A 16,148-nucleotide genomic window follows, 5' to 3' on the forward strand; every position below is an offset into this window, starting at 1 on the left:
GGTTTTGTACTTGACAGTCTGCATGTATGAGCATCTAGAAAGAAAAACGCATTTAGCTGTGCAAATAAATTTATTAATCACTAATTAAACAGGGTCAACGAATATATTCATCCTTAAATGGCAAGACCAAAAACACTAACAATGCAGTACACAGTGTTGTTCTCCCAGCGTACTGTGCAGCTCCCTGTAGAAAACAAACAAAGTGTCAGGCGTTTTCATGATCATACTTCTTCTTCAGGTTCTCTGTTGTCAGGAAAAATGGTACATATTATTCTGGGTTTCTTTCGGTCCTTTTGAGTCTTACCATCTATAGCGTTGTCCCAGAAACATGAGTTGGCGGTGTGCAAACCTGCCCCATTTCTCTGCATTATTATACATGTCACTGGTTGGAAAAAACGAATGGATTTTGTGGCAACACATTTGCAATTGAGGTGTGTTGTATTACACATAATATGTAGAAATACCAGTTTTACTGTATTAGTTTAGTTTGAGTGTGCTGATACCATACCTATGTACTTAAAGGGCTTTCCCAATTTAGATAGCTGGTTTAGACTGGACTCTATTATGCTTGATGTCCAGCTGTTGGTGCGATTGTGTTGGAAAGGGCTGTTTCCTATGATGCTTTCGACAGTCTTATTAAAAAAAAAAGTTTGCATTTATCACAGCGTAAAATATATTTAAACCGTTCATTGTTAAAGATGCTACTGTCTGCAAATGTTGTAATTTCTTACCTCTTTGATTATTGTTGTTATCTCGTCCACAACAAATGTAGTCTGTATACAAGTAATGCAAAGGGTCACAATTGATGTGTGCATAGAATGTAGAAAATATTTAATTGAATGTTTGAATAATTCACACAGTTATTTAATCATAGACATTATAGTACCATTAAACATAGTTATTCAATTTTAGTGTGTTGTATACCTCCTCAGCAGATTGAAACTCGTCCATTACGCGACTTTAAGCAAAGTTGATTTTGTTGTTTCTATGGAGACCGACGGAAACGCTACCTGGATACGAATCACAGCAGCTACCTGGAGATTTATCTTTACCTTGTTTTGTCTGTTTTACATTTGCAAATTCATATCGCAACGGATAACATGAACAGATCAATTTGTTTATAAATTGTCAATGTTTTTTGTTTTAAAAAAACATTTACCATTGTTAATGTTTTAATAAAATGAAATACCTTCACCAATATGTTTACATTAAAAGAAATTGTATTATTCTGCACTAGCATAATTTTAGATAGTATTTCGGCTGGAAGTAACCAAGGTTTATTTTGTAAGGGACAGAACTGATAATTATGTGTATGGTTATTTGTAATATTTGTATTTGAATAAAATTACGTACATTGTCAGACGACTGAATCTATCAGGCTGACTGGTGATATATTTATTGCAGTAGCCAACTATTATTTGTGAATCATCAGATTATTCTGCAAATTGTACTGCGTTTCTGTACGGAAAATATACCGAGTATATCGAAGAATACATTGTACTCAACATGTTTCAATGTATAACTGATCAAAGACAAAGTAAGTTAGAGCTGTATCTAGGAACCTTTGTCGCTCTGCTCTTGTGTCAGGTCGGACACGTTTCCGGTAACATTCATCTTACATGTAACGAGAAGGGAAATTATAGAGCATGAATGGCCTCTTGTAGTGCATCTCTGCAAATAATATTTCAATATATACATTTCTTTTGTACATGAACACATCACCTACATGTCGTAAAGATTCAAGTATCGTATTAGTTTCGGGTTACTAAGTTTGCGATCAGATCATCCTTTCAGACCATTGGATTTTTCCGGACTAGTTATCAACAAATACCAACCAAACCTTAATAATGTTGCAGAAAATTCTTGCATTACCAATTGAGGATAAAATCTTTTACGCTGTCCTGGTCTTCTCATGGACGGTGTATATTTGGGAGGCCTACCTCGCTCATAGACAGGTGATCTGATGCTTGTTTGCTTCTTTGGTGTGCATGTGTTCTTGGAAACGATTTATTAAGAAAATAAATATATTTTATTTTGTCTTAACTTTGTATAGCACTTACCAAATCTCCGTTTTAATTATAGAGGAAAGTCTACAGGACGACAATGCATGTTCCCACTGAGTTGGGTAAGATTATGGATTCAGAGACCTTTGAAAAGTCTCGTCTCTATCAGCTGGACAAAAGCAACTTTGGCTTCTGGTCTGGACTGTACTCTGAGACAGAGGGCACGGTGAGTTTAACGACATTACAAATAAATGTTTTAACATAAATATGCTTTTCTACTACCAACAGTATTGTATGAACTTAATATAAATTTGTCTCGCGCAGAACTCATGCTTACTGCATTGTGTTATATTTAGACCTCACATCTGCAAGTTTCCTATGTGTCCTCTGGAGGAAAAGCAACTATTTGGATCTTGTTTTTTTTTCACTGCAGATTTAAAAAAAACAGTGTTTCCTGTTTTAATGGCATCTTTAAGCATACGTTTAATCATTTGTTCTTTTGGTCCACAGCTGATATTGCTCCTGGGAGGAATCCCATTCCTTTGGAAAATGTCAGGAAATCTTGTAGCTCATTTTGGTTTTGGTCCAGAGTATGAGGTGAGTGGAGTATGTGTGTGACCACTGTCTGGTATTTTCAGTCCAATTGAACAATTGATCCAATAAGAGAGATGTAATTGTTTCTGGGTCTTTTTTAAATGGAAATTTAAGCCTATTGAAAGTGCACTGTTGCATTCGAATTCGCATACGGTATAATAATTTATTGCAGAAATGCAGAACAATGTTGGTATGCTATTCTTCACATTGAAATAACCGAAGATATGGATATAGAACATGGTCTCCTTTCTTTTAGATCTCCCAGTCTTTGGTATTTCTTATGTTAGCAACTCTCTTCAGTGCTTTCACTGGACTTCCCTGGAGCCTCTATAACACATTTGTTATTGAGGAAAAGCATGGATTTAACCAGCAGGTACTGTATACCTCTATATCATTATCTATTCTCTGTACAGAAACTTGATGAAATGTATCATAATGACTCTCCTGCTCTTTCTTTATGTGGTTCTATCTCTTATAGACACTGGGTTTCTTCCTGAAAGATGCTGTCAAGAAGTTTGCTGTGACTCAGTGTATTTTGCTGCCAGTGACATCGTTACTCCTCTATATCATCAAGATCGGTGGCGATTATTTCTTCATCTACGCCTGGCTGTTCACTCTTGGTGTCTCTCTGGTCGGTTCTCCTCATTTTTTGTTAAATATGTTGTCTGTAAGGGAAAATATCGACACGAAAGTCTCTTAGTAAAGTTTATCAAGTACTGGTTTCCAGGGTCGATCTCACGTGATCACTCGGATTTTATGTATCACAAACTTAAAGGGACAGTACATCTTAAAGTCATTTACTCAACATTATGTTGTTCCAAACGTGTTTGAGTTTCTTACTTCTGTGGAATATAAAAGGAATCCGGGCTCCCTATTCATTGTCATTTATAATTTCATACAGGTTTGGACCAAAGTAGATTCTTAACTAAAATCATTATCTTTGACAGAAATATAGATTTTAAGCAAATAATTGTAGCTAAAATAATAATGAAATCTTATGTCCCCATTTTTTGTCTCTCAGATCCTGGTGACTATCTACGCAGACTACATTGCCCCCCTGTTTGATAAGTTCACGCCACTGCCAGATGGAGAGTTGAAGAGTGATATTGAGAGCATGTCAAAGTCCATTAACTTTCCCCTCACCAAGGTCTATGTGGTGGAAGGTACAGTGGCAGTAGTATCCCTGATTTGAGAGATTTATCAGTAGGGCTTGAGCTAAAGCTTTTGTTTTCACGTTTGTATTAAAAATGATCTAATGTTAGTCTTGTTATGTTTTATTTTCTAGGCTCCAAGCGATCTTCCCACAGTAATGCCTACTTCTATGGATTTTTCAAAAACAAGCGCATTGTGCTGTTTGACACGCTTTTGGAAGATTATTCCCCTTTAAACAACGCAGGGGGGACAGAGCCAGCAACAGGAGAGGAGAACGAGGTGGCAGGAAATGAGAGCAAGTCCAAACCAAAGGTCAGAGATCAGTGCCATGTTCACAACAAGGTTTTCTTTATGTTCACAACAAGTGGGATTTACCATCATTACAAGATGACAACTTTCTAGGTTCTGACAAAGCAGTTAATGCCAGAATAGGACTATGCACACAGTTGTTTCTGATGACTTGAATAAATAGTGAAATGAGAAGTTTTAAAATATTACCTCAACAAAGTTGTCTTTATTTTACTTTTAAATGCACCACAATGTGGATTAAGCATGTGCCTATGCTGTCATTTATGGCATCTTGTTTTTTTCTTGCATTTTTGTTTTTATTCAGAATAAGAAACAGGGCTGTAGTAACCATGAGGTTCTGGCAGTACTTGGACATGAACTGGGTCATTGGAAACTGGGCCACACAGTCAAGAATATTGTTATCAGTCAGGTAAGTTACTGTCTAATATGATTATTGAATATGCAAGTTAATGATCAATTAACTAGTTATTTATGCTCCTCTACAGCCAAACGCACAGCCTTTCAAAGTATACTGCTTTTGACTCCTACGTTTGACGCATGCGCATTACGACACGTTGCAATATCTCTCTGGGCGTACAGGAGTCAGGTTTTCTTCAACTACATTGAATTTATGCTACCAGGACGCGGTTGCCACCTGGTGGTTACTGCTAGTGGTGGGCGATACTGTAAAATTGGGTATCCATCTGATACCAAGTTAATTCAGGGCCATGTCACGATTTATCAGATGAATGCATCAATAATATGGTAAATCGGAATACATTTTCATGACCCCTAAAATATTTTGTGATTTGTGCTCTTAATGTGCCTGTAGGCTAATTAATAATGTAGATGTGGACATAATTTAAATCAAATAAATATATTTATTTGTTATTTACTCCTTTAATAGAATATTATTGGAAAATAGTAACAATAACAGATTAACAGAACAGAAAACCAATATATAACAAAAATATCTCCCTATCCCAGTACTACTTCTCTAGCTTTAAATAAAAAAAAGAACACAACATTATTACTGCAGAACAAAGATTTAAAACTGGCTATTTTTTGTTCAGTGTTATGTTTAAACACAATAATAGAACAAATTAACTTGTTTTCCCTTTCATTACACTTTTAAATGTGAATTCATAGACAAAGTGCACACAATTGTTTGAAAAACAGAATAAATAAAGTGCTTAAATAATAAAGTACTTTCAATCTTTGGCTTTTTACCCCCAAAGGCCCACTGCAATGTTTTTATGTAAGGAATCAATCCTTTTCGATACAACCTCAGCATCGGAAGTTTTGATACTTTTGGATCGATCTGTCCACCCCTAGATACTGCAAGAGATGGAATGCGCATTCCCAACCTGCGCGTACTTTATATGCGAAGTAACAAAATTTCTCTATTTCTTTACAGATGAACTCGTTCCTCTGCTTCTTCCTTTTTGCTGTCCTGATTGGTCGAAAAGAACTTTTCATGGCATTTGGTTTCCATGACATTCAACCCACCCTCATCGGACTGATGATCATCTTTCAGTTTATCTTCTCGCCTTACAATGAGGTAATATCTCTTCTTTTTACTTCTCTTTCTAAAACATACATTATCTCCTGTTTTTCGAACATGAAACTTTTCCCGTGTTATAATTACAGTACATTTGTATTAGAAGACGGTTGTCTCGTTATTATGCATTTCTGATGCAGTTCACCTTTTCTTTTCCCCAGTTACTGTCGTTCTGTCTGACAGTGTTAAGCCGGAGGTTTGAGTTTCAGGCAGATGCATTTGCACGCAACATGGGCAGATCATCTGAGCTTTATTCGGCACTTATCAAGCTCAATAAGGATAACCTAGGCTTCCCAGTAGCAGATTGGCTCTTCTCTACGTGGCATTACTCTCATCCTCCACTGCTTGAGCGTCTTAGAGCCCTCACTGGACCCAAGCAGGACTGACGGCTTTGCAAGGGGGGGCCACGTTCACCACTCGCTCCCCCGAGAAAGGGTCTCCGCCGGCCACTGTTGGCACTCTGAAACCGATGCCTGTTTCTCTCTTTTTGCTCCTCTCTCTATTTTCCTTTCACTTCGTAGGTGTTTGGTTTTATTATTTGTTTGTCATCAGTGTTAACGAATATCTAAGTAGTTTGCTGATGGCTTTAGAAAGCTGGTCATATTATTTACATGATTTATCTGAGGCTTTATGATCTTTGTGTTTTGCTCTTGATCAGGTTCCTTTGTTCTTGATTTTTTTAATTCCAATTTGCATTTTAACTGTGGATCCTCCCCTCCTGTTTGTTGTAGAACCATATGTTTCTACTTTAATTTAGCATCATCCAATGTTTAATCCACTTTAAACCATGAGAGAGAAATGAGGTTAAAACATCTCAATGAGACCCTCAGCAAGATTATTTGCAGTAGAACTCGTGGTGCAGATGACAAATGTTATAAACCAAAGAGACCACTGTTTTGACATTCAGACTATAAGGACTTCACTAAAAAGAGAATTTCTTATTTGACTTCTTTTATTAAGCTGTACGACAAATAAAATGCCTATACGGTTTTTGTTGTTTTTACAATACATTCTGAAATATACAAATGTTTCTTTTTTTTAATTTTGTTACCAAAATGAGTTTGAACATTTGTGTAAATATGAAACATATGAGCGACATAATTGGGCAAAAACGACACCGTATTTAATGAAATATGTTTTTTTTATTTGGGTAATTTTTTCCTCTGTGCCTGAGTGTGCAAGGTGTGCTGGAGTGTTGCAATGAGTGTGTTTTTGAGAGCTTTTTCATTATTCTTTAGGTCTTAACCCTGAATAGATAATAAAAGTTTTGCTGAAGGCATGAAACTGCGTTTAGGACTTTTGGTATTAGTCTTCACATTTGGAATACACAAACAAAATGTTATATTTGGCATGCAAACCATTTCCAAAGTCTTGGTCTTTGGGTTGTACTATAACTGATATTTTACTATCCTGAAGCTGGGAACTAATGACTTGAAGATGTGCCCAGCTATTGAACACTTGTGCCACAGTTAAGTTATTATGTGATATCTGAAATGATTGCCCCGAGGTTGTACTTTGCATCACAATGAATAAAACCTATGGCAACAGCTTTTGTTAAGCGTGTTTTAATGGTCATCTTAGTGGGGATCATTTATTTTATATATTCAGTTATGAATATTAAATTGATGTGCACAGATTTTATCTGTTGTTCTTTAGGAAAAAAACGAAAATGTAATTGCCATACGGTTCTGTAATGTAAAAGACCTTGATATAACTTGCCTCTTGCTGGCAACGTGATTCAAACAGAAGGGAGTTTAGACCACAATTGTCGACTGTACCATGAGTGGAAAAATATACCAGCCCGTCTTGTTTTTAGTTCACATATTATAAGTAACAGAGTGGTCAGTATACCATTACATGACATATACACTGTAAATCTGTATAATTTATTTACGAGATTAAATGAATTCAGGGTTTTACCTGTTCTACTGTAGGAATGGTACCTTCCTGGTTTCCGTCTTTATATCGGAGCGTTGCGGATGCGCAGTTCATGTTTGACAATCTGAATTCAGAATGGCGAGGTTTTTATATCCGAATATAAGGAAGTATTTGGCAACACAGATCAGGATGTCGTCTGATCAGGTAGACGTTGTGTTAAAACATTTGACAGAGATTTTCTCCTACGGCTATGCCTAACATTATTTCCACTTCATTTTAGTCACGCTCAAGTGTATAACTTCTATCAGTCTGTTGCCATGTAACGTAATTTCGTCACCTGTGTTTGCTATCTGAGTAAATACGTTTGTATATGTTTTTACGTATTTAGTCGAGGCGAGTTCATGACTTGTTTTGCGCAGTAAGCAGTAGTAGAGCTTTCAGGGTGCCCTTGTATCATGACCCTGTTGTTTAACTTGCCCTCAAACGTTAGATATGTCTTTCCACACTTTGTGCATAAAACACAGGACCAACAATTAACGTTATGTGTGTTCTGTCGCATTGTCCTACCCTGACAGATTTTCCTACCGCAGGGCAAAACTTCATATAATTTTAACCACATCAACAAAATAAACAGATTGTACAATGCTAAATACCCTGTCAGATAGTCCTACCAGCATAAAAGAAAATGTAGGATTAATTTACAGCGCAATATCCTATCATATTGTACTACCAGTATAAAATGAATATGTAGAATGATTTAACAACGAAAATACACTAGCAGTATAAAAATAAACCGACGTAATGAAATAAAAGGACGTAGCATTGATGTGCGCATGCCTGTTAGGAGAATCTGATCGTTATGATGAAATTTCGGGACATGTGTTATGCATGGTAATGGTGTATTAACATGATTACAAAGTATCTTATCTACATTATCATTTAACCAGCTGTAGCCTACTCAGAACCATTTGAACACACTTTTAGAATGTATACTATGTTATGTTTAGTAATCTTGGAATACATATCTAAAGCATTATCTCTATTAGTCTATATGAAATGTATATCATGTGTATGTTGTTTGTCACACAATACCATTTACTAACTGAGGTGTTATAAACACATCTGTCTTGTGCAATCTATGGCCGTGTCTTCCTTCGATAAAGCTTGGAGAACTGGGCAAAGGTGCTGGGAAAGGAGGAGGCGGTGGAGGTTCGGTGAGAGAGGCTGGAGGAGCGTTTGGTAAAAAGCAGGCGGCTGAGGAGGAGATGTACTTCAAGTGAGCGACTTGGCATAATCTCTGTTTAAACAGCATTTCTCCTACTTGTAGATTTCTACTACATGCATGAGTAAAATCAGCCTATGTTTTAGTTACTGTATGTACATTTGTTGAAAGCAGCTGCCTTTTCCTCTTTCACTTCCACAGGAGAAAAGAGCAAGAGCAGTTGGCTGCCCTCAGAAAGCATCACCAGGATGAGATTGAACACCACAAGAAGGAAATCGAAAGACTACAACACGAGATCGGCCGTCATCAGGGCAAAATCAAAAAACTTAAACATGATGACTGAGACTGTTTGACAAATCTAAATATAGAAGCAGTGAAATCATAAAAAAACTCTGTGTTTGTGATCTCTGTTCTCACTGATAAATTGTATCTTTTTTTTATATGATATAATATATAAAATGATTGGCAAACTGACGTAATGTCTGTATTAATTCACTTCTACTTTTGCTCCTGACAATAAACATGAACAAGAAACATTGTTTCAAACATGAAAGTGTGTCTTTTTTATATAATAATTTGGTGAGCAATGACAAAAGAATAACTCCATCCAGGGTGTATCCTGCCTTGATGCCCGATGACTCCTGAGATAGGCACAGGCTCCCCGTGACCCGAGGTAGTTCGGATAAGCGGTAGAAAATGGATGGATGGATGACAAAAGAATATTATTTTGAATCATTTATATTTAGTTGTTTAATTGTTTGTTTTGATGTTTTAAATCATTTATTGCCACCCTTGATTTATAACATTTTTCCTCAACACTTTTGTGGAAGTCCAGCCAAACAAAAATACAAATTTTAGATGTCTAATTTATCTTACATATCCATTTTAGGAATAGGCAAACTGTTAACGAGCTGATAAATCAGGTGTGGTGTTTTAGAATAATGCAAAATGTGCCACTTTAATGAACAAGGTTGTGAAACATTTCCTTAAAAGTGCATCAAAATGCATTGATAATAAAGACACGAGCAAAAGCATTATTGCTTTTATAATGTAACTTTAGACACCCTGCAGCTTATTTGCCGACCGGCTGATGGCAGTGAATAAATATTCGCGTCTTTTGAAGAACGTGAACGACAGCGTTTACTGACATCATTTCCGATGATGCGAAAGGCTCCGCCCATACCCCTGTCTTTTACTGCGGGCGGCCCCGCGTGTCTTTCTTTTCCCACATCATGGCGGACCGGTTCAATAAGGTGCGTCTAAGTAGCAGGATTCAAGTTGAAATATTTCGCTTTTTATAAGTAAGGGAACGTAGGGTTTGGGTTTAAAACATTAGTAACATCATCAGTTGTTTGTTTGGGCTACGCATAGTCCTATTTTATTCGGCAATGTTAACATTTTAAGAGCTAAACGTTCTTCTAATCACGCATGCTTTCCCTGTCGTCACAGGCCCAACATCGAGCGTTACACTCGTTTTGACGAGAAACTCTGCCAAGCATAATTGAATAGGTTTTTATATGAAATTATGTTATGAAAGATAATTTGGTTTGGTGTCTGGTTCAGAAATATTTGAGTTTAGTAACTTGTGTAATTTAAGCATTGTAACCAGCATCGTATTTGAAATACAATATAACTTCCATTTTACGCATGACTAACGTCAGATGAGCTTTTTGTCGGTGATGAGCTTTCATCCACTTCAGTATTCGAGTTTCACGACCATGAGAATACTTTACGTGCACCTCCATCTGAGGCAAAAAGTAGAACTCCTAATAAAGCACATGTGTGCCAGGTGACCCACGTTAAACTAATTGTGGAAACTCGTTTTTTCTCACTCTCTTAAGGTTCTGATCCTTGATGGCCGAGGTCATCTGCTTGGTCGTCTTGCCGCTATTGTGGCCAAGCAGATTCTGCTCGGTAAGTTCACGGTTAACGTTAAGTTATTGTATTTTTGCGCAATATATGTTCATTTCTTAAATAATTTTCTGAAGGCTCCTTATCTTGTATGCGTTAACCAACAAACTGAATGCATTTCTGTGACACTTTATTTCATTTTTATAGGCCACAAAATTGTGGTGGTGAGATGTGAGGGTATTAACATCTCCGGCAACTTCTACCGCAACAAACGTAAGTTTGTTGAACACATTTAAGTATGTTATCTTTACATACCCTTTGTCTGTGAATGTCAATGCTGAAGTTTGGTGCCAATATGATCATTTGTTTGTGCAGTGAAGTACTTGGCTTTCCTCCGCAAGAGGATGAACACCAACCCTTCCCGTGGGCCCTATCACTTCAGAGCCCCCAGCAGAATCTTCTGGAGGACCGTAAGAGGTGAGGTACCACCCCTTTTTCTTGGCTGTTTGCAGCACACTTCAAACAATGATGAAGACATTTTTTGCCAATCCTGATTATTTTTGATGATACTTCGGATCTGACTACTGAGTTTGAAACACGTGGCAAAATCATTGATAAATTGCACAGCAATTGAAGGCTTGATCATAAAAACATGATCTCTCTTGAAAAGGTATGGTTCCACACAAAACTAAGCGAGGGCAGGCTGCTCTGGATAGGCTGAAGGTGTTTGATGGAATCCCCCCTCCTTATGACAAGGTATATTATCAGTCATTTTTATTTCACAGTTAAATGATGTCAATGATGCCATCTAAATATCCCTTACTTACCTTGTTTGAATAAAAGCTGATATTATCAATATTATCTGAGACATCTCTGTTCTTGGTGTTGAACATTGTCCTTGGTTTGTGTTTTCTAAATTGAATGTGTTTTGCAGAGGAAGCGTATGGTTGTCCCAGCAGCTCTTAAGATTGTGCGTCTGAAGCCCACACGCAAGGTGAGATCTTGATCCCCATTTATAATAGCCACTGAACTGTGGTGGCGTGTTATTGCTCATATTGGGATTTTAATTAAATGTTTTTTTGTCAGTGATGATTTTTCACAACAAGTATGAGTTTATGACCATGAGTTCACTTTACATGCACTACCAACTGAGACAAAAAGCAGTTCCATGTCTATAAAATGCAAGTTTTTAATCTCTGGTTTATAGGGATATCATTTTAAAATGTATTGTTTTTTACTACAGTTTGCCCTGCTTGGCCGTCTGGCACATGAGGTTGGTTGGAAGTACCAGGCTATCACCGCCACACTGGAAGAGAAGAGGAAGGAAAAGGCCAAGCTGCATTACGTCAAGAAGAAGATTGAGATCAAACTGACCAAGCAGGCTGAAAAGAACGTTGAAAGCAAGATTGCTAAATATACTGATGTGCTTAAACAGTATGGTGTCCTTGTTTGAGCTGTCCCTGAGCTGGTCAAAATAAATGTTTATAGAAACTATTGTCTTTGTTTAGTCGTTTATTGTGGAAATGTGTTTTTCCTAGTTGAAATGTTTGCCAATTGTTAAATCAAGTAGTTTTTCTCGTATCTATTCTCCACTTAAAACAATTCCAAACTTGACCAGTGATTGAAGACCTCTTTCTAGAATTCATAATTTTCAAAAGGGTCTTTTGACACTTGAAAATTGTTGCTTATTCACGTGAGCGCAACTTTCAGCTACTTCATGGCTTTTCCTACAGAGCACAGTTCCTTGGAGCTTTTATAAAAGGTATGTTTGTCTGTTAATTATTACTCTGACATGTATCTGTGGTCGTATACGTGATTTTGTTCTAAAGATGCATTGCAGCAGATCTGCAAAGTGTGTCAAGTTACCGTGCTGCAGCGCTCAAGTCTCCATACGTTATCTGGTGGAAAGTGCCGCATGTGCTGTCTGTGTCCAACGAAGAAGCTATTTGAGTGAGATTTAATGTTTACCGTAAATCGTACAAGACCAATGACCACGCTATAACATTTAAGTATGTTCTCTTTACATACCTTTGTCTCTGAATGTCAAAGCTGATGTTTGGCGCTAATATGATCATTTGTTTGTGCAGTGAAGAACTTTGCTTTCCTCCTCGAGGATGAACACCGACCCTTCATGTGAACCCATCACTTCAGAGCCCCCAGCAGAATCTTCTGGAGGATCGTAAGAGGTGAGGTATCACCACTTTTTCTTGGCTGTTTGCAGCGGCACTTCAAACAATGATGAAGACATTTTTTGCCAATCCTGATTATTTTTGATGAAACTACGGATCTGACTACTGAGTTTGAAAGTCGCTGAAAAATCGTTGAAAATTTGCACGGCAATTGAAGGCTTGATGATTAAAAAATTTACTTTATCTCTCTTGAACAGGTATGGTTCCACACAAAACTAAGCGAGGTCAGGCTGCTCTGGATAGGCTGAAGGTGTTTGATGGAATCCCCCCTCCTTATGACAAGGTATATTATAATTCATTTTTATTTCACAGGTAAATGATGTCAATGATGCCATCTAAATATCCCTTACTTACCTTGTTTGAATAAAAGCTGATATTATCAATATTATCTGAGACATCTCTGTTCTTGGTGTTGAAAATTTTCCTTGGTTTGTTTTCTAAATTGAATGTGTTCTGCAGGGGAAGCGTATGGTTGTCCCAGCTGCTCTTAAGATCGTGCGTCTGAAGCCCACACGCAAGGTGAGATCTTGATCCCCATTTAGAATAACCACTGAACTGTGGTGGTGTGTTACTGTTTATTTTGGGATTTTAATTAAATGTTCTTTTTGTCAGTGATGTTTTTTCACAACAAGTATGAGTTTATGACCATGAGTTCACTTTACATGCACTACCAACTGAGACAAAAAGCACTTCCTTGTAAATAAAATGCACCTGCGGTTTTAATCTCTGATTTATAGTGATTACATTATACATTTTTTTTTACTATAGTTTGTCCTGCTTGGCCGTCTGGCACATGATGTTGGTTGGAAGTACCAGGCTATCAATGCCACACTGGAGGAGAAGAGGAAGGAGAAGGCCATGATGCATTGTCAAGAAGCTTGAGAACAAACTGACCAAGCAGGCAGAAAATAACAGTGCTGGCTTGTCTAAAAATGATAGCTCAATTTTGCTAAGCAGTATCTTGTGAGTGACGAAGCACGTAAAATGTCTTAATTTTCAATGGTTTTAATTTAGTTGTACTTGAGATTTCTATTTGCCTGAACCTTGATTTATGGTCTTGTACTGTGCAATTGTATAAATGGACATTTATTTTTTGGATAAATCTTATGAACTTCAGTACTTTGATCACAGAGAAAACCAATGATGTTAAGAGCACAAATACTACCGGTGTCCTGAAACATTCATTTTCATATTGCTGAGGGCTATATCTTGAGATTAGGAAACGTATTTTTCCTTGTCAAAATATGTGCTAATTGTTTAATCAAGTAGTTATATATAAGCATACTCGTAGCTAGCCTCCAAACTTGATCAGCGATGGAAGAATCTTTCTAGAATTCATAATTTTCCAAAAGGGTCTTTTATTTTGAAACTTGAAATTTGTCGCGTATTCACGTGGCGCAGCATTCGGCTAGCTACTTCATCATAGCCTTTCCTGCAGAGGAGCAGTTCAGTGCCTTGCAGCTTTTAGTTAATGGTATGTTAGAGACTGTTAAGTACACTGACATGTAGTCGTAGACTTGATTAAGTTCTAAAGCTTAGTTTATTCATTTAGGCTCCGTCTAAAGATGTTTTCCGGCAGATCTGCACAGAGTTACCCAGCTGCAGCGCTCAAGTCTCAGTATCTGGTGGAAACACCGCAAGTGTGCTGTCCGTGTCCAATGATGAAGCTATTCGAGTGAGATTTAATGTTTACCGTAAATCGTACAAGACCAATGACCACTCTATAACATTTAAGTATGTTATCTTTACATACCCTTGTCTGTGAATGTCAATGCTGAAGTTTGGTGCCAATATGATCATTTGTTTGTGCAGTGAAGTACTTGGCTTTCCTCCGTAAGAGGATGAACACCGACCCTTCCGTGGGACCCTATCACTTCAGAGCCCCCAGCAGAATCTTCTGGAGGATCGTAAGAGGTGAGGTACCACCCCTTTTTCTTGGCTGTTTGCAGCGACACTTCAAACAATGATGAAAACATTTTTTGCCAATCCTGATTATTTTTGATGATACTTCGGATCTGACTACTGAGTTTGAAACACGTGGCAAAATCATTGATAAATTGCACAGCAATTGAAGGCTTGATCATAAAAACATGATCTCTCTTGAACAGGTATGGTTCCACACAAAACTAAGCGAGGGCAGGCTGCTCTGGAGAGGCTGAAGGTGTTTGATGGAGTCCCCCCTCCTTATGATAAGGTATATTATCAGTCATTTTTATTTCACAGTTAAATGATGTCAATGATGCCATCTAAATATCCCTTACTTACCTTGTTTGAATAAAAGCTGATATTGTCAATATTTTCTGAGACATCTCTGTTCTTGGTGTTGAACATTGTCCTTGGTTTGTGTTTTCTAAATTGAATGTGTTCTGCAGGGGAAGCGTATGGTTGTCCCAGCTGCTCTTAAGATTGTGCGTCTGAAGCCCACACGCAAGGTGAGATCTTGATCCCCATTTAGAATAACCACTGAACTGTGGTGGTGTGTTATTGCTCATATTGGGATTTTAATTAAATGTTCTTTTTGTCAGTGATGTTTTTTCACAACAAGTATGAGTTTATGACCATGAGTTCACTTTACATGCACTACCAACTGAGACAAAAAGCAGTTCCTTGTCTAAAATGTACTTAAGGTTTTCATTTCTGGTCTATAGTCATTCAATTATAAAATGTTTTTCTTTTACTATAGTTCGACGTTCTGGCACATGAGGTTGGTTGCGAGGACCAGGCTATCACCACCACACTGGAGGAGAAGGGCAAGGAAAAGGCCAAGCTCTATTGTCAAGAAGCTTGAGGACAAACTGACCAAGCAGGCAGAAAAGAACGTTGAAAACAAGATTTTAAAATATACTGATGTTCTTAAACCGTATGGTGTCCTTGTTTGAGCTGGTCAAAATAAATGTTTATAGAAACAATTTTCTTGTTTATTCTGAACACTTGTAAATGTTTGACTCGTGTCATGTACACAGTTTTTGCGCATAGCCTTCTGATGTGGTACACAAGTTTGTTATAATGCAAAATGGAGTGCTGGCTTCTCTTAAAAGAAGTTCAATTCTGCTAAGCAGCATCTATTAAGTTTTCAAAGGTTTTAATGGAGTACAACTTGAGATTTCTATTTGGTTGGACATTGCTTTATGGTATTTTTCTGGGGGATTGTATTAATGGACAAACATATCTTTTGTTGGATAAGTCTCATGAACGTCAGTCCTGTTAGAGCACAAACAGACGATGTTGAGGTCACCAATGCGACAGCTGTCCTGAACCATTCATTTTCATATTGCGGATGGCTGCATTTTGAGATTAGGAAACGTTTGCCAATTGTTTAATCAAGTTGTTAGGCATACTTGTATCTAGCCTCCACTTTAAATAATTCTCAACTTGAGTGATTGAACACTTTCTAGAATGAACATTTTCCA

The 16,148-nt window shown here is 37.4% G+C and overlaps 4 protein-coding genes, 4 non-coding genes and 2 pseudogenes across 8 annotated transcripts; 9 read left to right on the forward strand and 1 right to left on the reverse strand.

Annotated features, from left to right (window-relative positions):
* Window positions 1-51: 51 nt before the first annotated feature.
* Window positions 52-1,095, reverse strand: LOC130436812 (dynein light chain Tctex-type 1-like). Its single transcript, XM_056767775.1, has 5 exons — window positions 925-1,095; window positions 732-773; window positions 509-632; window positions 305-382; window positions 52-184 (listed from the first exon to the last, which is right to left on the reverse strand). The coding sequence occupies exons 1-5, from the start codon at window positions 949-951 to the stop codon at window positions 114-116; spliced, it is 342 nt and encodes a 113-aa protein (XP_056623753.1). The 5' UTR covers window positions 952-1,095; the 3' UTR covers window positions 52-113.
* Window positions 1,096-1,600: 505 nt separating this feature from the next.
* Window positions 1,601-7,145, forward strand: zmpste24 (zinc metallopeptidase, STE24 homolog). Its single transcript, XM_056768493.1, has 10 exons — window positions 1,601-1,955; window positions 2,083-2,229; window positions 2,514-2,600; window positions 2,854-2,970; window positions 3,076-3,228; window positions 3,619-3,760; window positions 3,883-4,061; window positions 4,363-4,467; window positions 5,455-5,598; window positions 5,760-7,145. The coding sequence occupies exons 1-10, from the start codon at window positions 1,848-1,850 to the stop codon at window positions 5,982-5,984; spliced, it is 1,407 nt and encodes a 468-aa protein (XP_056624471.1). The 5' UTR covers window positions 1,601-1,847; the 3' UTR covers window positions 5,985-7,145.
* Window positions 7,146-7,538: 393 nt separating this feature from the next.
* On the forward strand, window positions 7,539-9,251 carry atp5if1b (ATP synthase inhibitory factor subunit 1b). Its single transcript, XM_056768495.1, has 3 exons — window positions 7,539-7,680; window positions 8,640-8,752; window positions 8,900-9,251. The coding sequence occupies exons 1-3, from the start codon at window positions 7,612-7,614 to the stop codon at window positions 9,039-9,041; spliced, it is 324 nt and encodes a 107-aa protein (XP_056624473.1). The 5' UTR covers window positions 7,539-7,611; the 3' UTR covers window positions 9,042-9,251.
* Window positions 9,252-9,869: 618 nt separating this feature from the next.
* On the forward strand, window positions 9,870-12,043 carry LOC130437133 (60S ribosomal protein L13a). Its single transcript, XM_056768308.1, has 7 exons — window positions 9,870-9,951; window positions 10,540-10,612; window positions 10,757-10,822; window positions 10,925-11,026; window positions 11,220-11,305; window positions 11,484-11,543; window positions 11,793-12,043. Exons 1-7 carry the CDS (start codon window positions 9,931-9,933, stop codon window positions 12,000-12,002), a joined length of 618 nt encoding a protein of 205 aa, XP_056624286.1. The 5' UTR covers window positions 9,870-9,930; the 3' UTR covers window positions 12,003-12,043.
* LOC130437445 (small nucleolar RNA Z195/SNORD33/SNORD32 family) lies at window positions 10,368-10,453 on the forward strand. Its single transcript, XR_008909187.1, has one exon. It is a non-coding gene; the product is annotated as a small nucleolar RNA Z195/SNORD33/SNORD32 family (small nucleolar RNA).
* Window positions 11,628-11,707, forward strand: LOC130437446 (small nucleolar RNA Z195/SNORD33/SNORD32 family). Its single transcript, XR_008909188.1, has one exon. It is a non-coding gene; the product is annotated as a small nucleolar RNA Z195/SNORD33/SNORD32 family (small nucleolar RNA).
* Window positions 12,044-12,133: 90 nt separating the features above from the next.
* Window positions 12,134-13,645, forward strand: LOC130437136 (60S ribosomal protein L13a-like; annotated as a pseudogene).
* On the forward strand, window positions 13,343-13,422 carry LOC130437447 (small nucleolar RNA Z195/SNORD33/SNORD32 family). The gene has a single exon (XR_008909189.1). It is a non-coding gene; the product is annotated as a small nucleolar RNA Z195/SNORD33/SNORD32 family (small nucleolar RNA).
* On the forward strand, window positions 13,565-15,993 carry LOC130437135 (60S ribosomal protein L13a-like; annotated as a pseudogene).
* Window positions 15,256-15,335, forward strand: LOC130437448 (small nucleolar RNA Z195/SNORD33/SNORD32 family). The gene has a single exon (XR_008909190.1). It is a non-coding gene; the product is annotated as a small nucleolar RNA Z195/SNORD33/SNORD32 family (small nucleolar RNA).
* Window positions 15,994-16,148: the final 155 nt, after the last annotated feature.

Source organism: Triplophysa dalaica, chromosome 15 (assembly GCF_015846415.1).
Source record: "Triplophysa dalaica isolate WHDGS20190420 chromosome 15, ASM1584641v1, whole genome shotgun sequence".
Classification (NCBI taxonomy): Eukaryota; Metazoa; Chordata; class Actinopteri; order Cypriniformes; family Nemacheilidae; genus Triplophysa; species Triplophysa dalaica.

Bases quoted from the DNA above. Each gene is read 5' to 3' on its own strand.
- atp5if1b (XM_056768495.1), top strand. From the start codon at position 7,612: ATGGCGAGGTTTTTATATCCGAATATAAGGAAGTATTTGGCAACACAG. The intron at 7,681-8,639 runs GTAGACGTTGTG...CCTTCGATAAAG, and splicing joins TCAGGATGTCGTCTGATCAG to CTTGGAGAACTGGGCAAAGG. The intron at 8,753-8,899 runs GTGAGCGACTTG...TCACTTCCACAG, and splicing joins GAGGAGGAGATGTACTTCAA to GAGAAAAGAGCAAGAGCAGT.
- LOC130436812 (XM_056767775.1), bottom strand. From the start codon at position 951: ATGGACGAGTTTCAATCTGCTGAGGAG. The intron at 633-731 runs GTAAGAAATTAC...TTTTTTAATAAG, and splicing joins TAACAACAATAATCAAAGAG to ACTGTCGAAAGCATCATAGG. The intron at 383-508 runs GTATGGTATCAG...TTTTCCAACCAG, and splicing joins AAAGCCCTTTAAGTACATAG to TGACATGTATAATAATGCAG.
- LOC130437133 (XM_056768308.1), top strand. From the start codon at position 9,931: ATGGCGGACCGGTTCAATAAG. The intron at 10,823-10,924 runs GTAAGTTTGTTG...TTGTTTGTGCAG, and splicing joins CAACTTCTACCGCAACAAAC to TGAAGTACTTGGCTTTCCTC. The intron at 11,544-11,792 runs GTGAGATCTTGA...TTTTTACTACAG, and splicing joins GTCTGAAGCCCACACGCAAG to TTTGCCCTGCTTGGCCGTCT.
- zmpste24 (XM_056768493.1), top strand. From the start codon at position 1,848: ATGTTGCAGAAAATTCTTGCATTACCAATTGAGGATAAAATCTTTTAC. The intron at 2,230-2,513 runs GTGAGTTTAACG...TTTGGTCCACAG, and splicing joins ACTCTGAGACAGAGGGCACG to CTGATATTGCTCCTGGGAGG. The intron at 5,599-5,759 runs GTAATATCTCTT...TCTTTTCCCCAG, and splicing joins TCTTCTCGCCTTACAATGAG to TTACTGTCGTTCTGTCTGAC.